Source organism: Sapajus apella, unplaced genomic scaffold, assembly GCF_009761245.1.
Source record: "Sapajus apella isolate SASKATOON/1434 unplaced genomic scaffold, GSC_monkey_1.0 scaffold53, whole genome shotgun sequence".
Taxonomy (NCBI): Eukaryota; Metazoa; Chordata; class Mammalia; order Primates; family Cebidae; genus Sapajus; species Sapajus apella.
The window spans coordinates 12524612-12547259 of record NW_022436993.1 but is presented as its reverse complement, the minus strand read 5'-3'; the positions used below and the strand labels follow the sequence as shown (position 1 = coordinate 12547259).

At 45.7% G+C, this 22648-nt stretch overlaps 1 protein-coding gene across 1 annotated transcript in view; it reads right to left on the bottom strand.

Annotated features, from left to right (window-relative positions):
• Positions 1 to 13903, bottom strand: part of FAM171A1 (family with sequence similarity 171 member A1) — a 147878-nt gene extending 133975 nt beyond the window's left edge. The window contains 1 exon segment of the mRNA XM_032243983.1: positions 13644 to 13903. Coding sequence (XP_032099874.1) covers positions 13644 to 13740 — 97 coding nt within the window. The 5' untranslated portion in view covers positions 13741 to 13903.
• Between the last annotated feature and the right edge of the window lie 8745 nt (positions 13904 to 22648).

The following is a 22648-nucleotide window of genomic DNA, read 5'->3' as shown; positions in this document are numbered from 1 at the left end:
TATGCCTAGGTTAGCACTTAATATTTGTTAATTTCCTAGTATGTAAATTTCCCTAAGAGGAAAAAAAAAAGAAGCATAGTAAATATGGAACACTAATTAATGAGATACATGCTGAAGTATTTATTTAGGGGAAAGGGCACGGATACCTGAAACATACTTTAAAATGCATAAAATATGATTAATGGATGGATAGAAGGCTGAATAAATGAGTAGGTAAGTAATAAGGCAAGTATAAGGTGTTAATTATAGAGCCTTAGTGATGTGTACGGGTATTCACTGCAAAATGTTTTCCATTTCTTTGTATGACTGACATTTTCATGAGATAAACTGGGAAAACAAACCTCTTACAGTCCCACAATACTATCAGTTTAAAATTAGTACTCTGAGTCTTTGTACAAGCAAAGAGGAAGTGGAAAACTTTATTTTTTGAGACAAGGTCTTGCTCTGTCACCCAGGTTGGAGTACACTAACGTGATCATGGCTCGCTGCAGTCTCCAACAACTGGGCTTGAGGGATAGTCCTACCTCGGCCTCCCAAGTAGCTGGAACCACAAGTGCCTGCACCATGCCCTGCTAATTTTTAAATTTTGTGTAGAGATGAGGTCTGCCTATGTTTTCCAGGCTGGCCTTGAACTGCTGGGCTCAAGCGATCCTCCTGCCTTAGCTTCCCAAAGTGCTGGGATTATAGGCGTGAGCCACTGTGCCTGGCCAGCAGTTTTTTTTTTTAAAGAAAGAAAAAGATTAAACTTCTACAAGTTCAAATACCAAATAAATACTGGTAGTTCACACCTACTTCAGAGCAAAGAAAGCCCTCACTCTATGCCAAAAGGAGAAAAAAGGCATCTCATGATGCCCTTGAATCCAATCATACCTGAATGTTTTACACATAACCTCATCCTTCCCTACCCCAACTCACCCATTGCTAGGTTCAAACACATTTCTATTTTTATATAAACAGCTTGCCATATAATGGGCTCTGAACACACAAGCCAGAAGATTCCCCCAATCCCAGCTGGGTATAAACCCAAATCCCACTCTGTTCTATTGGACCTCCCCAAGAGCTCATGAGAGTTTTGTGGGAGCTTCTTATCTCTTCTACACATCTGGATCCTATGCAGTATCAGGTACCAAGCTTTGCTCATAAAAGATGCTCAAGGTCGCTTTCTGTGGTTCAAAGGCAAACAGGAACCACACATGGGGTGTTTTCATCTTTGTTCATAAAAATTACCAGGCCCATGAAAAGCCCCTTATTTACACTGGTAAAATGCTGAGGATCAACATGGTGTGAAATGATAATGGAATTATCAAAGTCATAAAGCAGCACAGTCCAGGGGTGAAGTCCAGGCGGTCTCACACATAACGGTAGACTCTTCCAATTAATGTTCAACTTTGGGGAAGTCATTTAATGTCTTTGCACCTCACAGTCGCCTTCTATAAAGGGAGAATGATATTTACACTGCATGCAATTGATGCTAAGATTACATAAGATTATCTGTCAAGCTCCTTTGCATACTGTCTGGCATGTAAGAAGCACGCGGCGCATGTTTGCTAATTGTCATTGTTAGTTTTATGTGTCCAGGTGAAGGAACATGAGAGTGCCTGTCTCTATTGTATCAATTTAACATTAAGTACAGCAGACAAATCAATATTGACAATTCAAAGAATTTAATAAATCACAGTTATCTAAACAAACTTCACTCCCGGGGTCTCAAAGTCAACATACCAAAACTCAGCACCACTTTAAATACAGCTTTCAGGATTGCATAAGCTGCCTGTTTTCCTTGCAATGTGTGTTCATGGTAGGTTCTAAAGTCTCAGGGAGGGAAGGGACAGGGAAGGCACTTGCCCAGAACCCGAGAGGACACTATCAACAGTCTTCTTCCTCCTTCTCAACATCCCCAAGGGCAGAGAAATTGGCCTTCCAGTACAATGGACAGAGAGTCCATTATTCATCCTCCATATTTTAGCTGGGCAGGCAGAATGAATCCTCCAAAGACATCTACGTCCTCATCCCTGGAACCTGTCAATATGTTGTGTTAAAAAGGGACAGCAGGCCGGTTGCAGTGGCTCACGCCTGTAATCCCACTACTTTGGGAGGCTGAGGTGAGTGGATCACAAGGTCAAGAGATCGAGACCATCCTGGCCAACATGGTGAAACCCTGTCTCTACTGAAAGTAGAAAAACTAGCTGGGCATGGTGGCGTGCACCTGTAGTCTCAGCCACTCAGGAGGCTAAGCCAGAAGAATCACTTGTACCTGGGAAATGGAGGTTGCAGTGAGCCGAGATCGTGCCACTGCACTCCAGCCTGGTGACAGAGCGAGACTCCATCTCAAAAAAAAAAAAGTCTGCAGGGGTTGGGGAGGGGGAGACTGCAGAGGTCATTAGGGCCACGGATTTTAAGATAAAGAGATTATCCTGAATGAGCCCCTAAAAGCAGGGAACTTTCTCCACTGTAGCCAAAGAGACATCGCAGAAGGGTGAGTCAGAGCGAGTGGGCATGCAGGAGGCCTGGGTGCACTCTTGCTGGTTTGGCAATGGAAGGGACAAGGTGACAAGGAACGCAGGTGGCCTCATGGAGGTCAGAAAGGCTTCTGGCCGAGACAGCAAAGCAATAGGGACTCACTCGGTCCTGAACTGGCAAAGAACTGAATTCTAACAACTTGGTTGAGCTTGTAAACAGATTCTTCTCCAGAGCCTCCAAAGAGGAACGTGGCCCAGCTGATGCTGTTTTTATTTTTTTGAGACAGGGTCTTGCTCTGTTGCTTAGGTTGGAATGCAGTGATGTGATCATAGCTCACCGCAGGCTCCCAGGCTCAAGTGATCCTCCCACCTCAGCCTCCTGAGTAGCTGGGACCACCAGTGTGCTCCACTGTGCTCGGCTAATTTTTTAATTTTTTGTAGAGATGGCGTCCTGCTATGTTGTCCAGGGTGGTCTTGAGTGCCTGGGCTCAAGCAGTTTTCCCACCTTGTCTTCCCATAGTTTTGAGATTGCAGGTGTGGGCCACTGCACCCAGCCCCGATGCTTTGATTTTGACCTTGTGAGACCCTAAGTAGAGACTCGGCGGAACCATGTTGTCTGTACCCAAGGCTCTGACCCACGTAAATGGTAAGACAATAGTGGGTGGCTAGAGTGCCCCATTTGTGGCAGTTTGTTAAGGTAGCAGTGGAAAACAAATGCAATGAAAATATTGAAGTTCCCTAACATGTTTCCCTAGCTTTTTTCCCTCTAGATCAAATACTCTCTGGAATTGAACCATCTTTCACAAACAAGACTTTGAAGCTACCCCTTTAGCAGCTATGCTTAACCAAAAAATCCTGGATTTCTTCTTCTGATTAGCTCACTTCAGCTATTCCACGGCTGAGCTTGTCATGACCAGGGACAGTGTCGTTCCTGTCACAGGGATGGGTGGGCCCAGAGGCGTGACAGTCCAGCCCAGCACCAGCAAACATCACAAGTGGGTAACAATATCACATGGACAACCAGAGCATGCGACGCCAGGAGACCTGATTTCAAGCTCTCCTTTGAACATGTCTGGCATCTGGGACCAACGACAATCATCTACGTATCGTCAGATCAGTTCATGACACAGTAAGATTATGCCCCAATCTGCTTTCTGGAAACCACGCCTTCATCAAGGCAGCCCAACATTACCCTGGCAGTGCCGGTAACCAACCCACACTGTGGACTTTTTACTCAGTTAATGTTATAGTCACCTAAAAGAGCTAAGTCTTTTTCCCATGGATTAAGACAAAATTAACCCACTCTATGCTGCAGCTTTGTTATTGCCATAGTTATTGCCTACAACGGGTTATTACTTTTTCGATCTAAATTTGGATCTAACTTTTGCAAGCCCTCTTTTTACCTTTGTTTTATAAGAAATTATAATCAATGTCCTCATCCAAACCATTAATAAAATATGATTAATTATAAAGCATAAATTATTAATAATTAAGCAACTAAGACAATAGTAAACGTTACTTATAATAAAATGTTAAGACACAAGGTACATGTGCTTTAATTCTCTCTGTTAATATATATTTCCCTTAGAATACACTTATTATTGACTCCTCTGTGGGAGAAGAGATTCAAGCCATAATTGTGGTGCAAAGAAACCACACCATAACCACACTCAAATAATGTCAGAATAAAGAGGAAGAAAGTGAACGTCATTCATTGGGACTGGGCTACTAATGGCTGTTCTTGAAATCAGAAGTCTTGCCAGGCGCGGCAGCTCATGCCTGTAATCCCAGCAGGTTGGGAGGCCGAGGCAGATGGATCACCTGAGGTCAGGAGTTCCCGACCAGCCTGGCCAACATGGTGAAACCCTGTCTCTACAAAAAATACAAAAACTAGCCAGGTAAGGTGGTGTGCACCGGTAGTCCCAGCTACTCAGGAGGGTGAGGCAGGAGAATCGCTTGAACCCAGAAGGCAGAGGTTGCAGTGAGCTGAGATCATGTCACTGCACTGCAGCCTAGGTGACAGAGCAAGATTCTGTCTCAAGAAAAATATCCCATAAAATAAAAAAAAAAAAAGAAAGAAAAGAAAAAGAAAAAGGATATCGTAAACCTTACTGATAGGATTCACTTTTGGAATGGGGACTTTAATCAAAGCATTTAGTGCTCTTCATTCAGCTCTGCCAAAATGACATTAAAAATCTCTCCAATACAAACTCGATCATTTTCCTATTCAAATTCTGAGCTCAAAATAGTGCATCTAAGAAAATAAAAATGTTCATCTGATTTGGAACTAGCTGAGTCTTTTCTCATTAAATACATGCCTCTCTATCCTTGTGGGGCACAGATTAAAGCAAGACAAACAAAACAATCATCTCCGGTAAACTAAATTCTCACTTCCAAGGTGTCTTTTCCTAAGCCAATTGCTACTTCCCAAAATTCCAAAAGATCTTGCTAGTTCTCAGATTTGAGAGTCCTTATACATTTCATATAAAATTAAGAGTTAAACATATGGATGAACATATGAAATCCACATTTGATCACCTTATCTTCGAGTCCAGTTTCAGGAATATAAGACAGCTTGACCTAATTCTTCCATCATTATTATTCAGAGATTCCCAATGACGATGAAAATCACTGAAGCACCAGTATTGTCCAGTCTTCGCTGAAGCTGCTTTAAATATCTGATCAACTAGGGCCTCTCCTCTTCTACTTAATTTACAGCTTGTAGGAACACTCAGTGATGGACTGCATGCTTATGTTCCTTGAAATAAGACTTCTGTGTCCCACTGTGCGTAGCTCCTAGAAATAAACATTACTGGCTGATGTGGTAGCTCAGACCTGTAATCCCAGAACTTTGTGAGGTCAAGGCAGGCAGATCACCTGAGGTTAGGAGTTTGAGACCAGCCTGGACAACATGGTGAAAGCCCATCTCTACTAAAAATACAAAAGTTAGCCAGGTGTGGTGGCGTGTGCCTGTAATTCCAGCTACTGGGGAGGCTGAGACAGGAGAATCGCTTGAGCCCAGGAGGCAGAGGTTGCAGTGAGCTGAGATCGCGCCACTGTACTACAGCCTGGGTGACGGAGCAAGGCTCTGTCTCAAACAACAACAACAAAATTACCGATAACCAGTAGCTGAACCTTTTTTTAGTTATATAAGGCCAAGGCAGGCGGATCACCTGAAGTCAGGAGTTCGAGACCAGCCTGGCCAACATGGTGAAAGCGTATCTCTGCTAAAAATACAAATATTAGCCAGATGTGGTAGTATGCACCTGCAATTCCAGCTTCTGGGGAGGCTGAGGCAGGAGAATCACTTGAACCCAGGAGGCAGAGGCTGCAGTGAGCTGAGATCGCACCACTGCACTCCAGCCTAGGCAACAGAGCGAGACTCTGTCTCAAACAGTAACAACAAAATTATCGATAACCGGTAGCTGAACCTTTTTTTAGTCATATAAGAGTTAGTGAGTTTCATGTGAATCAAGAGACTCATGCCTAATTACATAAAAACTACCATCTAGATGTCCTTCTCACTTTAGGCATTTATTTTTCCACTTATTTTCCAAAAGGATTGTAAACTTTCAGAGGTAAGAACTGCAAAACAATCAAGCTTATGCAAAAAATATAATGCCCCCTCCCCGTCAGACCACCTCTTTTTGTCCGATAAGTATTTGGCACACTGTCTTCATACAGCAGATGCTAAGATTTAGGAACTTGATTTCAAGAGCAGAAGAGAGGACAGCTACAGATGAAGGAAGTGACGGTGTAGAGCAACCATGGAAAGGAGGATAAAGGAATGTTCTAGAGACGATTTGAACTGGCGAAGAACAGGAGACAGAGGGAAAGGCATGTGAGGGCAGGCATGGAGGTCACAAAGACCGGGTTCCGTCATCTGGGCTTAACATTTTGGGCAAAAGGACACATTTTGCATTATTCTGCAGGACAGGAACGTGAATTAAATGGTGCTTGAAGACAGACAACGTGAAAGAGAGTTTTGAGTTGAAAGAACAAATTAAAATGAGAGATGAAGACAATGCTATCTTTAGCAAGAACCTGTGAAGGGCTAAGACAGACATGGAGTAGAAATTAGGAGAAATGAATGAATACTATGTCATAGCTATGAGAGAGAGACAAGGATGCTACCTTAACCTGTGGCAAGGTCATTAGCCTTAAAATAACTGAGTGATTCATTCCCTTCCTCCATTATTTATTTACCTTTTGGCCAAAGCCCAGAAATCGAGAAGGTTCAAGCTTCTCTGCAGCCTTCAGTTCAGTTCATTGGCAGGAGGCTGATGCCAGGACAGTTCATCATCCTTCCCCTTCTCCTAGGACATGAGGTTGGATGGAGTCCCATATGACTCCACCAAGGCATCAGTGACCTCTTCAGTTTCTGTTCCAGACCCTCCCCGAATGTCACCTGTCTTCCCTCTCTGGGCCCCGCTGAACCTGATCCTTTTCCTCCCAAATGAGATGGAAATTGCAGGAGAGCAAGCAACTTCCCCTTTCTTCTATTGCCCAACAGATGCAGTGTCAAGGCCTGTCCAGGGTTTCCATAGTGCTCCTCCCTCAACACCGGGGCTTCTTAGATTGTTCAAATGGCCCTGGGCCCAGGAGCTGGTGGGCTGCATTTGCCTAAGACAGGTGGAGAAATCTCAGAGGGGCTATGCTGAGTCTCGGGGAGGGCATCTGGGAGGCCATTCAAGTCGGGTGGATGGAGGGTAGGGGGTCCCTAACATTTCATTACATAAAGGCATCAGGGACTATGGTGACAACCCATCCCAGCTTTCTTTGAATTCATTTGGTTACTAATACATATGTTTCAACAAAAATTAGAGCACAGCTAAAAAGCCAGCAAGACTTCTGAAAGTGGCTTTTGGCAGGAGTTTCAGAGGCTATGTGTTCTCCCTGCAGGCGTGAATCCCAGCTCTGCAGGGAACACAGCATACTCGATGTACCCGAAGAAAAGTTATAGCCTCATCTGGAAGGAAAACAGTTTTTCTGGTGATGGTGGGTGTCCTTGAGGTGGTCCCCAAGGATCCTTGTCAAGGCTCCAGTTTGGCAGAATTTTGTTAAACCGACGCAAGGACTCCCTGCATTTTTCTGAATGTAACTTCAGTAGCTTGGTTCTAAAAAGCAGTCCATGCTACACCCCTGTCCTGCCTGTGTGGGTGAATCTCTACTCACAGTTCTTAGGGGTTAGGGTCTGTGTGAGTTTCCTATCGCTGCCATAACAAACGATCAAACACTCAGTGGCTAGAAACAACACACACTTGTAATCTCACAGTCCTGGAGGTCGGAAGTCCACAATCAGTTTCACTGGGCTAAACAGCCAACCTGTCAGCAAGCTTGCGTTCCTTCTGGAGGTTCTAGGGGAGAATTGGTTTCCTGGCCTTTTCTGGCTTCTAGAGGCCGCCTGCATTTCTTGGCTCCTAGCCCCTTCCTCCATCTGCAAAGCTACCCGTGTAGCATCTTCAGTCTCTCTCTGACTTGGACCCTTTTTCATTAGCACATCTCCTCTGACTTTGACCTTCCTGCTTCCCTCTTGTGATTGATTACAATAGGCCCAGCTGGATAATATTTCAGAACAATCTTCTCATCTCAAGATCCTTAACTGAATCACCAAGGCAAAGTCTCTTTAGCTAGGTAAAGTCACATACAGGTTCCAGGGATTAGGACATGGACATTTTGGAGCCACTGTTGTACTACCACGATGTCTGCGTGGCCGGAGAGCACAATAACTTTAGGTCACCTGGCCTGGCATTCCTCATCTCCAAAACAAAGAAGATCAACTTGATCCCCATGATTCTTCTGGCACTAACATTTGCTATATAAAAGCATCTATAAGATTCCTACTGTACAGATTTCAAGGGAGGGAAGGAAGGTGAGCAGACACTCAGATTTCGAGTGTGGTTAACAGACAAGCAGGGATGCTGGGCTGCAGAAGAAGGAAGGACAAGGAGTTTGAGGTAAACTTGGAGTGCTGAAGCGGAGGTGTCTACCAGCTTGCTGGACATAGAAAGACGTAGCTATGACATCAACTAAAGATGGGAAAGCCAGAGTCAGCCATACAGAGGGGCTTAATTCCTAGAATTTAAATAGATTAAGTTCTGAAAAGGGTAAATGAAAGAAAAAAAAGGACCCGGTGTGGTGGCTGATGCCTGTAATCCCAGCACTTTGGCAGGCCAAGGCAGGCGGATTGTCTGAGCTCAGAAGTTCAAGACCAGCCTGGCCAACATGGTGAAACCCCATCTCTACTAAAAATAAATAAAAAATTAGCCAGGTGCAGTAGCACACACCTGTAATCCCAGCTACTAGGGAGGCTGACGCAGGAGAATCATTTCAACCGGGAGGTGGAGGTTGTAGTGAGCCGAGACTGCACCACTGTACTCCAGCCTAGGGGACAGACTCTGGCTCAAAAAAAGAAAGAAAGAAAAAAGAGCAAATGTTTGCAGATGGATAGACGTGAATCTCGGAGTAAGTGGAGCTGGCAAATGAAACAGAGGCTTGACCAGAGAAGGCAAAGTCATCTTACATATGCTGACTCAGCTGTTCAGGGGAACTTATCCTGAAGCTCTTTTTAAAGTGGTTAGTTGCCTCAAATTTTGCTTATTTATGAGTTGGATTTATTTTTTAAATAATGGTTTTCTTAATTCAGGGAATGCTATTACACTGTAGAATGTCTTTTTAAAAAACTGATATTTCATACATTCATTGGTCGAGTACTGAAACTTAATTTATTTTATTTATTTATTTGAGATGGAGTTTTACTCTGTTGCCTAGGATGGAGTGCAGTGGCGCGATCTTCGCTTACTACAACCTCGGCCTCCCAAGTTCAAGCAATTCTCCTACCTCAACATCCCAAGTAGCTGGGATTATAGGCGCCCCCCCCCATCACGCTCAGCTACATTTTGTATTTTTATTAGAGATGAAGTTTCACCATGTTGGCCAGGTTGGTCTCAAACTCCTGACCTCAAGCGATCCACCCACCTCAGCTTCCCAAAGTGCTGGGATTACAGGCATGAGCCACTGTGCCCGCTTGAAACTTAATTTCTAAAACACATTTAAAATGTATTCACTTCTGTGTTTCTTGGAATTGAGTAATTTAGCTAGAACTGTTGCCTTTATGAGTCCTAAAGTCATATTTGGTGAGGTTAAGTGAAAATGATTTGTTTAAAAAAACTTCTCTATAACTTGACCAAATGATAACAGCATTACTGATAGGTATAATTTCCACTAAACATGTTTCACTAAAAGTACCCAAGGTATTTGTCATCGCGGGACAAACTCCTCTCTCTCAATCTCTAAAATATGCTTTATTTAACTTTTTCTTGACAATACTGCATTATACACACGTGCTGTCTATGTTTTGTTGGTAAGTAGTGTTTACTAAAAGTAGTAAATTAATATTTACTAAAAATTCCAAATTAGTATTTGCCAGCAACAGTAAAGATGCTCAGTTCGATTTACTGAGATATTGGTAATCTGCTTAAAATAAAGAATTAATTAAAACTGAGAAAGTATTAATACTTGAAAGCTATTTGTTTAGAAATGCAGGCACTATTTTCCTTCTTTTGGTTATAGGATGTTAACAACCTATACGTTGCAAAGAATTGTAGACAAGTACAAATAAGATACAAAAATAATTCATGAAGTCATTTCAAAGACTTTTCCAGAAGTGCCCTAGAGATTACTCCTGCTCCTGCATGAAGCCCTCACACCTGGCTTGCAATGAAGCCCAGCGGCCTCCCAGAGTCCAGTGCCTGCAGTTTCCCAGGATGTGAGCCCATGAGTTTTATTTAGATGTCATGCACCTAATATAACGTCACCATAAGTCAGACTTGTTGGATGATCCTCCTGATACCTTACACGGCTTCGCGGTCTTTCAACAGATCCCAGTGTTCTAATAACTGAAGTTTGAGTTTGGCAAAGAACAGAACTCTTAGAGAAGAGAGGGAGCCAATCATTGACCTCAAATGTTATGAAAGATTGAAGCTTTTCTGAGATGAGCAAAAAGTCAGCCCATCACTGCAAAATACCTTGCCTTTCAGTGCACGGGGTTTACTTCAAACACCTGCTAGATAACCAGCAACGAAATAAACACCATCCAATAACATGTCTGAGCATGACGTTCTTAACCTAGCTCTGACCCTCCTTTTGGCACATAAATAAGAGCGCTGAGCTTCAAAAATACATCCCTAAAGAGTACATCTGCACTGCTTACGACTCTTCTAGGACAGCCCTCTCTATTGAACCAGGCTCACTACAGTTTTGTAAAAGAGGTGAAGAAAGTCAAAATGGGTCAATACTTTTGAACAACAGTTTCTGAAAAATTCCCAGAAAATAAATCAGATACTATAAATGCTCCAGAGCAACCGAGAGGAAACACTTAATAAAAACAGTCATAGTCTGGAGCTAGGTCAAATTCATGACGAACAAAGCCAAGCCTCACTGAACAACTGATTGTGGCAATGGAAATCACTGTGCCGGTTCAAAGCAGCTACGGGAAGAGAGCCTGACACCAAACCTCCAATTTTATCTTGAATATATAAAAAGCAAAGTAATGCCAAGAAATTTTGCAGATGTTAGCTTCCTCAAATGACATAAAGACTCATTTAATAAAAAAGATGTCATTTAGTTCCAGCAATCTAGTTGGAACACTACAATATATAATTTCCCTGTTTCTGGTCTCTAAGTAGTTTTACCAAAGTAATTTCCAAATCCTGTTGGTGCATAAGATGTATGTGCAATGCTTGTTCAAAGAATGATTCAAACAACAGACTCTACATAAAAGCAAAACTCTTACAAATTAGCTTTTAGGGAAGGTAAACATTGGGCTTTTCTTCTTAAAATGCATGCCAATGATGATGACTAAAAGTTGGGTTATGGTGTAGTTATTAGCTAGCTTTGATGCTTACCTACCCAGCACCAACTGAGCACCAACTGTATGCAAAACAACCTACAACCCACTGTGGGAAATGCAACGTGAAATCTGATACAGCATTTGTCTTCATTGTGTACAGGATCCAGGAGAGCAGAGAACGCATGAATTTTAAAGCTATGCTATAACATAGCAAGTGGACGTCAAAGTGGTTTGAAGAACTCAGCGAGTTGGAAGTAACCTTCTAATGTCAGAGGAGAAATTGTCCATTCCCTTAAAAATGCTACTAGCTCAAAATCCAGATGCCAGGTAGTGAGACCTGATTTCTAACAGAGCTCCTGGGCTCAAGGCTTTAAAAAGCCATCCTTAGAGTAGACAAGAACAAAGGAAGTAACCCAAGGGGAAAACTGTGCCAAGATACTTGATCGTCCACTGCAACCAAACCCTACACTAAGCCACCGCTAGCCACGGCAGAAATCTCTTCTCACCTTGACCATTTCTCTCCTACTTCTCAGAATATTCCATTTCTGAGAGTTTGGTTCCCCAGGCTGATTTTTAGCAGAAGAGCTGGGTAAAAAGTGGTCTTAGACCTAAACCTATATATATACATGAAACTGAAGCCATGCCTTCCTTTCTCTATTTTAGAAGCACAAGAATTTAATATTTCCATATATTGGTATTTCAAGTGCAAAATGAAAAATGCAACTTGCTGTTTAAAATTAACAGCCTCGCTGAAGAGCAAATATCATACTCTAAAATAGCTAATGCAAAAAGCAGTAGGGTGTTAATAAAAGAAGTTACAACGCAACCCTGTGATCTAATGTCCTAAACATTTGTTTCCTACACCAAGAGACATAAATGTCTTTTGTATTTTGTGGCTGTCCCCTCTTCCATGATATGCATGACTAAAACTGTAACACAATTCATAACGGTCATATTCTACCAAGGCTATAGCCGCAGCAATGCATTTAAGATATACCAGGAAATGATACCGCAAATGCTGGCTATGAAAACCTTCAACTCAACATTAGGCGACAAACTCAACCCAACAGACTGTTGGCAGAGCCTCTCCTCCCCCTGGCAACAGGCACCTTGGCTGGGTTAACCGAGGAAAGAGGGTCCCATTAAGGAGACCCTCGGATGCAGCCCTCCTCGTTCCTTCGGCCTGCAGGGCTGACTTTGCAGGACACACACCCTTCTGCGAGGATAGGCCTCGGGCTCGGAATCCGGGGGTTCTACAGGGCTGCAGGGAGCTCTCTCGCGGAGACCTGAGCCCCCAGCACGAGCCCAGGCAGCGGTGCCCTGGTTGAACGCAGAGGCTCATCTGCGGGCCTCGGTCCCCCTTTAGAAAACGCCAGTAAGAGAGAAACCCTTGACGCTGTCCCCACAAAAATGTGCCAAGGAAGCTTCGCGGGGGTGGGGAATGGGGGAGACTCCACTCAAAAGACGCTCATTTTAAAAACAAAAGGCAGGCTCGTGGCCATTCTCAGAGGCGAACACGTTACTCCCGGGGCTGGAAAGCAGATTTGCGAGGGCCAAAGATGAGACAAAAGGCACAAGCTGGCGACAAACAGACCTGGAAAGGATTTTTTTTTTGAGGGGGGGCGGTTTTCGATGAGGGCCTCCCAGTTCAATTCTCTCTCCCCCTCCAGAGAAAATCCTGGGTGGCTGAACAAATCCCTTATGGTCTGGAAGAGACGTCAGATAGGCAGGGGGAGAGGGCCCCCCAAACTTTCCCAAACTGCGGCAGGCTGGTGGCTGGTGGCAGGCAGCGGCCGCTGACCTCGGGGTCCCAGGACGCAGGGGGCACCCCGGGGCGGCGGCCGCCCCCTCCCGCCACAACAATAGGGCCCAGTGCAGCCCCGGAGCTGGGGCTTCCAGGACCCGAGCCCGGCGCAAGGAGCGCGGAGCGGGAAGCGCTATCGGGCGGCGTGCCCTGGGCGGCCCCTGTGTCCGCAGCTGCAGCAGAGACTGAGCCGCGTGTCCGAGGCGCAGCATAAAGGGGAGCCCCGGCGCATCCAGGCGAGCCCCCGGCGCATCCAGGCGAGCCCCCGCCGCAGCGGCGACAGCAGCTGGAGCCGCCCGCTTCCCCGCCCGCTCCGGCCCCCGGTCCCAGGAGCCTCCGCCCGGGTCACCCCTCGCCCCCGGCCCGCACCGCCCCCTCCGGAGCGCGATGCGGGGGCTGCAGGCCCGGAGGCTCCCGCTGCGGCTTGGGCTGCGCCGCCACCACGCGGCCCAGGACCCTCCCGCCGCCGCCGCCTCCACGCCAGGCCCGGCGCGACACAAAGCCCCCGGCCCCGCCGCCGCCCACCGACCTTGCGCTCCGGCGCCGGGCTCCCGCAGCGTCTTGGTCACCGCCTTCCAGACGTGGCAGCCCAGCAGGCACAGCAGCAGCGCCGCGGACCTGCTCATCTCCGCCGCGGGGCCGGCGGCGGCTCGGGCTTGCCGAGAGCGGGCCGGGCGGCGGCGCGTCACGGGCGGCCGGGCGCCGCGCCCCCCTCCATGTCGCTGGCTCCGCGCGCCGGGCCCGCCGCCCGATTGGCCCGGCCCCGCCGCCCCGGCCGCTCCCTCCCGCGCCCCGCGCCGGGTTTCCCCGAAGAGCCGCGACGGCGGCGGCGACTCCGCCAGCTCCTTAACCCCTTCCTGCCCCGCCCGCCGCCGCCGCCGTCCGCGCCCAGGCCCCGGGCCCGTGGTGCCACCTGGCGGCAGCCGCGCTAAGGGACGAGGGAGCCCCCGCCCGGCGCCCCTGGCTCGCGCCCCCCGCCGGCCCCCTCCCCCCGCCGCGACACTGCCCTGTCGCGTCCCATCCCCGCAGTCCCGCAGAAGGAGCCAGACCTGCCTCTCAGGGCGGAGCCCTTCCTATCACACCAGGTCACCCGAGGGGCGGCAGGAGACATCGTGTCTGGGTGTGACCCCCCCCGGGTGCCATCTGAATCCAGCTGTGTCCCCCAACGTAGATTTGACACCCAGCGTTAAAGATCCTCCAGAGCACTGCCTAAGCCAACATAGCCTTCAGTGCCTACGTGCTGGCGGGTGGACAGCTTCAGGTGGAGTGGTGCTTAGGTAGTCCTAGGGGTTAGGGTGGGGAGGAAATCCACATCTTTTCAGGCCCTAAGTGCCTTAAAAATGTTGGTCCTATTAAAGAAAAAAGATTATTCCGTGACACGAGTTAAAGCACAGCAAAGAAGACCCTCGGTGGAACCATCGCAATAGGTGTAGGGCCTACCACGGGATTTTGCAGTGCGGGAGAAAGACTGGGCTCAACTCTGAATACAGCAGAAGCAAGTGGGGCTTTATAACCCACGACCAGGGTGGGAGGCGGGAAATGGAAAATTACTAGGAGGAAACATCAGGGGAAAGGGGGATTCTAACAGGATTCTTGAAGATCAGACATCCCCTGGCAGGGCTGGGGCGGGATGATCAGATGGGGAAGCTGATCAGATACACAGGGTGAGGGGTTCTTGGTAAACTGACTAAGCAGGGTTCTTCCTGAAAGTAGACTTTACAATGAAGTGCACAGATGGGCCTAGAAGAAGGTTCAGGAGCCTGATAGTAGCTCCATCAAGCAGAGACTCTTTGTCCATCTTCACAATACAAGATTTAAGAAGTAGGTATCATTATCCCCATTTACAGATGAGGAAAGAGGCTAAGGAGGGCTACGGAATTTGTCCAAAAGTGCACACCTGGTCAGTGGCAGAGCCAAGATTCTAATAAAACAATCTGACCCCAAAGTTGGAACTCTTCACAGAAACCTCCAGACTTTGCTGGGCGTGGTGGCTCACGCCTGTAGTCCCAACACCTTGGGAGGCTGAGGTGGGTGGATGGCCTGAGTTCAGGAGTTCAAGACCAGCTAGAGCAACATGGTGAAACCCCATCTCTACCAAAAATACAAAAAATTAGCTGGGCATGGTGGCCCGTGCCTGTGGTCCCAGCATCTCAGGAGGCTTGAACTTGGGAGGCCGGAAGTTACAGTGAGCCAAGATCGTGCCACTGTACTCCAGACTGGATGACAGACTGAGACTCCCATCTCAAAAGAAAACAAACAAAAACACACACAAAACAAACGTCTAGGCTTTCCTTGAGCCTAGAGAACCTCTCCATCCCAACCTCAACTTTTATTTATTTATTTATTTTTGAGACAGAGTCTCACTCTGTCGCCCAGGCTGGAATGCAATGGTGTGATCTCTACTCAATGCAACCTCTGCCTCCTGGGTTCAAGTGATTTTCCTGCCTCAGTCTCCCAAGTAGCTGAGATTACAGGTGCACGCCACCACTCCTGGCTAATTTTTGTATTTTTAGTAGAGACAGGGTTTTGCCATATTGGTCAGGTGGGTTTTGCCATATTGGTCAGGTTGGTCTTGAACTTCTGACCTCATGATCCACCCACCTCAGCCTCCCAAAGTGCTGGAATTACAGGCGTGAGCCACCACACCTGAACCAACTTTTCTTTCTCTCAACGCCTCCTGTCTGTATGCCTTCCAAACAACCTTCATGTCCAGCTGCCCCTCTCCACTTTCTCTTCCAACTAGCACTGCAGTGACCTTCTGACTTCCACTGGGGACCCAGGAAAATCCACCTCAGACCCATCATCCACTCAGCACTGCTTCTGGAACACCAGGCCAGAAGGAGGGTTATTACTGTAATTTTATTAATTGAGCATTAAGACATGGCAGGCACCATACCAAAAAAACAATGAAGGATGGCACTTGCCCAGTTGGCTTATAAAAGACAAATAACTGAGACAGGAGAAAAACTAGGATGTGCAGAAGCCCAAATGGGCTGTACAGTCAGCCTCAGGGCCAATGCTGCGATGTGTGCAAACTCTGCACCTGTGCGGGGAGGCAGGGAGGAAGGCAGGAAGAACCCCATCATTAGGGACTGCCAGACTCCCTCCTTCTTCTGACTCCCGCATCGAAGCCTTGCGATGGTTCCAGGGGCCACCTGGGAGTCGGAGGAAAGAAACAAGTGGGATGACAGTCTAGCTCGGCCCACAAGTCCGGCTTGGATGCCGGCCTGCAGGGACACAGAGAGTCTACGCCAGCAAGATGGCTGGGTCAAGGATGGACTCATGGAGTGGAGCGGTCTTGAAGTTTTAAAGCCATTTTCTTGCTGGGGGTGGGTAGAGGGCTGCTTCTAAGAGAAGTGGTATGAAGGTCAAACAGAGCTGACACTTCTGATTTCACGTCCATAAGGAAGTGCCTCTGACACAAACGTTGGTTATAAGAGTCAAGACCAGTCTGAGGAAAATAACAATCCTAACAGTCAGAAACAAGAACCAGGTTGAGGCCGGGCGTGGCCACTTTGTGCTTTGGGGGACAGCAAATTCATTTTAATCCCAGCACTTTGGGAGGCTGAGGCAGGAGGATCACTGAGACCGGGAGCTTGAGATAGCCTGAGTAACAAGTGAAACCCTTGCTTTGAAAACAAAAACAAAAACAGAACATAAAAACAATAATAAATTAGCTGGGTGCAATGGCATGTGCTTGTAGTCCCAGCTTCTCCGGAGGCTGAGGCAGCAGGACTGCTTGAGCCCAGGAGGTTGAGGTTGCTGTGAGCTATGATTATGCCTGTGAATAGCCACTGCACTTCCGCCTGGGTGACAGTGCGAGACCTTGTTTAAAAAAAAAAAAGAAAAAAAGGAAAGGAAAGGAAAAAGGAAGAAAAAGACAAGAAACAGGTTAATTATTAAGAGAGCACCTACGTCTCCTATGAAACTCTGAGGTATAGTGTGGTCTTCTGTGAACGCCGGCTTCAGGGTCTCTCTCCTTTTTGGACCAACTGTTGTATACCTTCCATGCACTACTGATTTATATATTTGCCTGTAACTCTTGCTTTTCTAAAATGTATAAAACAAAACTGTAATTTTTAACTGCCTCGGGTGCACTTTCTCAGGACCCCTTGAGACTGTTTCCCAGGATTATGGTCAATCCTATTGGCTACTTAGAATAAACCTCTTTAAAATACCAAATAATAATAATAATAAAGTGTGGTCTTACAAGGGAAGAAGAAAGCTAGTATTTAGGGGTTCCCAATATATGGCACTCACTGAACTGGAGGTATTTCCTCATAACAACTTACTTGGTAGGTATTATTATTTCCATTTCACAGATGAGCAAATCGAGGCTTGGTGCCATTAAACAGCTTGCCCAAAATACAAAGATCTGATAACTGCAAATTCCCTCTACTGTGTTACTTCTGAGAATAAATTTCATGCAAATGATTCAAATTACCTCTCGGAGAGTCCAAATTGTTTGTACAACCTGTTCTAATCCCAGGGAGGTCCGAATCTAGTGAAGAGTATGGCGCCAATGTTCGTTTCCTGGCTTTGACAGTGTACTGTAGTTATATAAGATGTTACAATTAGGGGAAGCTGGAGGCAGGGGAGATGTGACCTCTCTGTACTATTTTTGTAATTTCTTATGAGTCTATAATAATTTTAAATAGAAATATTTAAAATACAAATATTTCTATTTAAATAATATTTAATTAAAATATTTAATTAAAATGTTTAAATAGAAATAGAAATATTTAAAATAGAAAAAAAGTCCCATTCTACACCATTTTTCTTTTCTTCTTCTGTTTTTTTGATGAAGTCTCACTCTGTTGCCCAAACTGGAGTGCAGTGGCATAATCTCCGCTCACTAAAACCTCCGCCTCCCAGGTTCAAGCGATTCTCCTGCCTCAGCCTCCTGAGTAGCTGGGACTACAGGTGTGTACCACCATGCCCGGCTACTTTTTGTATTTTTAGTAGAGACAGGGTTTCACAATGTTGGCCAGGCTGGTCTCAAACTCGTGATCTTGTGATCCTCTACCTTCAGCCTCCCAAAGTGCTGGGATTATAGGCGTGAGCCACTGCACCCAGCCCATTTTTCTAAGTCTTATTGTTCACTCAAAACACTGGTGTTTGTGATCTTAGTATAAAGTTCCAGAACATTTCAGGGTGGAAGAAATCTTAATACACTGAATCAAGTTGGAGTCACAGTCTTAACTGTATCAAGCTTGTCCAACCTGCTTTCTTTTGTTGTCATTATTGTTCTGTTTTGTTTTGGACTTTTAGCTGCCTAAAGCCATCATTTTTAGTTTCCATCTCTAGGGGCTTTACTGGCCTAACCAAAAATAGAAACAAAGAACCCATGACTGTATTCTCTCCCTTGGACGCCCCTGTGAGAGCTCAGGTCTGAAGGTAGTGGTTGTTAATATCCTGTATGTAACAATACTTCCTAGGACGAATTGGAACTTTAGGAGCAGTGTATGTACCCTCACAGCAACATGAAACTTCTCTAAATAGTTTCTTTCTTTCTTTCTTTTTGAGATGGAGTTTCGCTCTTATTGCCCAGGCTGGAGGGCAATGGTGTTATCTCAGCTCACTGCAACTTCTGCCTCCCAGGTTCAAGTGATTCTCCTCCCTCAACCTCCAGAGTGGCTGGGATTACAGGCATGCGCCATCATGCCCAGCTAATTTTGTATTTTTAGTAGAGACGGGGTTTCTCCATGTTGGTCAGGCTGGTCTCGAACTCCTGACCACAGGTGATCCACCCACCTCGGCCTCCCAAAATGCAGAGATTACAGGTGTGAGCCACTGCGCCAGGGCGCTAAATAGTTTCAGAAGCACTGCTCCCATGCCATTGTGCAGATGCCCTTATGAAACAGAAAGACATTAAGCAATTTGCACAGTAGATTCTGCAGGCCAGTCTCAAAGCCAAAAACAGGGCTGGGGCCGCATGGAATATTCTCTCATCACATGGGTATTTTCCAATTACCTGGGTGGGATGCTGTAAGAAACACAGATTCTGCCCCATCACTCCAACAAACACACTTGCATATTATGCAGCCAGAATTATGTAAGACTTAAATAATCACACTTATCCTTTACTGGAATAAAAAGTATGGTTTACCTCTCCTCATGTTCCAACCATGATCATCACACACCCACTCAGTAACTAAGGGAAAAAATTGCTTGCGGGGGAGGATTTGCAGAACAATGGAAGTTGGAAGTGTTCTTTCCCTCTAGAACTTTTCCTGTTGCTCATTGTTTGACTAGAGATGAATTATGACTGTACTTACTTGAAATTGCTTAGAAGTTGCTTGACTGTGCAGCATTTGATTTCAATTTTCCAGGCCTGTGCCAAAAAAAAAAGTCATGCCATATACAAAACTTTTCCTGTCTGAATTTTCCAGAGACCTTGATTTCAGAGGCTCTGTATCAAGGTTTCTTAGCTCAGGATTATTTATTCTATTGAACTCTTCCCTGATGTTGGTCTCCTGTGGCGGATTTCTTTTTTTTTTTTTGAGGTGGAGTTTTGCTCTTGTTGCCCAGGGTGGAGTGCAACGGCGTGATCTCAGGTCATTGCAACCTCTGTCTCCCAGGTTCAAGCAATTTTCCTACCTCCGCCTCCCAAGTAGCTGCAATTACAGGCATGCGCCACCATGCCCAGCTAATTTTTTATTTTTAGTATAGACTGGGTTTCTCCATGTTGGTCAGGCTGGTCTCGAACTCCCAACTTGGGGTTGTCTGCCCGCCTCAGCTTCCCAAAGTGTTGGGATTACAGGTGTGAGCCACCGTGCCCAGCCCTGTGGGGGAATTTTAATTGTCTGGGTTTGCTTGGAGAGGTATTGTTCTTCCTTCTCCCCTTTCTCCCCCCAGCCCCTCCCCCACTTCCCTTGAGTGAGAAGCTTCCAGTAAACAACAGAATTTTATGAGGATTGTACAGGTCAGGAAGTATGTCATAGCCATTGCTACTTCTGTTTGCTGGAGCTTTTATTAAAGTTAGACAGAATGTAGCCACAGATAGAAATTGTGACAGCCCAGCATTTTTTTGAAGCCATTTGCATCCATATAAAAAAGAAAAAACAAACCAAAAAATAAGGTAAGAGAATTACTGTCAAGGGTCTGACGTGTCTAAGTGACCCATAGCCCACCTCTTCTTCATCTATGTGGTTTAGCTCTAGTTATTTCAATCTCTGTGACTTTCCAACAAGCTCTTTCAAAAGCATCCTTTGATTTTTCCTACAACCTCCCTTGTCTTATATGGGTTTTCAGCCAGGAGACGCGTTTTTTTTTTTTTTTTTTTTTTTATGAGACGGAGTCTCACTCTGTCATCTGTCACCCAGGCTGGAGTGCAGTGGTGTGATCATGGCTCACTGCAACCTCCGCCTTCCAGGTTCAAGAGATTCTCCTGGCTCAGCCTCCTGAGTAGGTGGGACTACAGGCGTGCGCCACCACGCCCTGCTAATTTTTTTGTATTTTTAGCAGAGATGGGGTTTCACCATGTTGGTCGGGCTGGTCTTGAACTCCTGACCTCAAGTGATCTGTCCTCCTTGGCCTCCCAAACTGCTGGGATTACAGGCGTGAGCCACCGCACCCAGTCCAGGAGAGGCATCTTATTCAGGAAACAATTCTGAGTCATGTGGGAGATGCTGGGAGTGTATATCAGCCTGCAGGATTGAATTTCCAATTACGTCATTTGGTCCTGTGATTTCAGATGCCCTGTCTTAGAGTTCTAATTTTTGTGTCCCCTAATAACTCAAAGAGTCTGGGACGCATCCCAGACACTCAATCAATAAGTTTGGCTTTTGGAAAGAGTATTCAGAGGCTAGTGGCTAATGGAGAATTGAGCTGCTCAGCACTTCATTTCAAGCCAATATGCTCTTTTGGCCAGCCTGTTCCATTACAGCTAGGAGAAGTTTCCAGCTCTATTCTTTGCCGACCCATTGAATTTTTAAAATTTATTTTATTTATTTATTTATTTTGAGATGGCGTCTTGTTCTGTCGCCCAGGCTGGAGTGCAGTGGCACAATCTCAGCTCACTGCAACTCCGTCTCCCGGGCTCAAGCAATTCTCCTGCCTCAGTCTCCTGAGTAACTGGGATTACAGGCACGTGCCACCATGCCTGCCTAATTTTTTTGTGTTTTCAGTAGAGATGGGGTTTCACCATGTTGGTCAGGCTGGTCTCAAACTCCTGACCTCAAGTGATCCACACACTTCGCCTTCCAAAGTGCTGAGATTACAGGTGTGAGCCACCATGCCCAGCCAGTTAACCCACTGAATTTACTGTCATATAGACAAAAAGTGCAGGCAAGACAGTGGGCTTCCACGTTCTTGGTGGAAGATGTGTATCTGTGACTACAATGTCTGCCTTCAGAAAAGCAGAAGGGACATGAAGCAAGGCAGAGAATAGAAAGTTGTTTTTTTTTTTTTCATGGAAAACTTAAAAGAATCGGGGAAAAGAGAGGAAGATAATGGAGAAAAAGGAGAACGTAATTAGCATCAATTGAACTTCTGTTGTGTGGCTGACTCTGTACCTGAACCCGGAGGAAAGTTTCAGAAATTCCACAAATCTTCCATCAATTTTCAAGTTCAATCTTTGAATGATACTTTCTTATTCTTTTCTTTTCCTTTCTCTTCATTTCTTCCCTGTTTAATTTTAATGCTTTTGATTCAAAGCTGCCTACTGTCAGAACCTTTCTCTTAATACCTTAGTCCTGTTTAATTACTAAACAAAGAGAATCCTCCACTAGAGTCCCCATAAAAACGGAAATGTGGGTGAAGAGGTGATTTTTCTGGGCAAATTATACAACAGGTTTAGATGCATTTACTTTGCATACACATGGGCCTAGGAGAGCTGTTTGTGTATAAAATGAGTCTTAACCAGGAATGCTTTAGCTACTGGTATCGTTTTCTCCTAGCTTTGCCCAGCCCCGCCTCCTCCTTTTTGAGACAGGGTCTCACCCTGTCATCCAGACTGGAGTGCAGTGGCATAATCATAGCTCACTATAACCTCAAACTCCTGGGCTCAAGTGATCCTCCCACTTCAGCCTCCCAAGTAACTGGGACTATAGGTGTGTGCCACCATGCGTGGCTAATTAAAAAAAATTTTTTTTTATAGAATGGGAGTCTTGCTGTTATGCCCAGGCCAGTCTTGTGGCCACAAGCAATCCTCCTTCCTTGGCCTCCCCAAACGCTGGGATTAGAGGTGTAAACTACCAGACCTGGCCTACTATTTTTTCTTTAGTCTAAGACTTTAGTGGGTAAGAGCAACTTAATTGGTACATATTTTAGAGTTTCATAAAAATTTCAGTTACTATTCTATGATTGTATTCTTCTATTAATAAAATCTTTAGAAACTAAGCCAAAAAAGAGACAAAACAAAAAAAGTAATAAAAATTGGCCCAGACTTCCTACTTTCCTTTTTGGGAAGCATGAGGTGAAAACCAATAGTATTCCTCAAAAAAGAAAGAGGAGGGAATCAGTCCCTCATAATCCTTGAAAGGTGTGTGTGTGTGTGTGTGTGTGTGTGTGTGTGTGTGTGTGTGTGTGTGT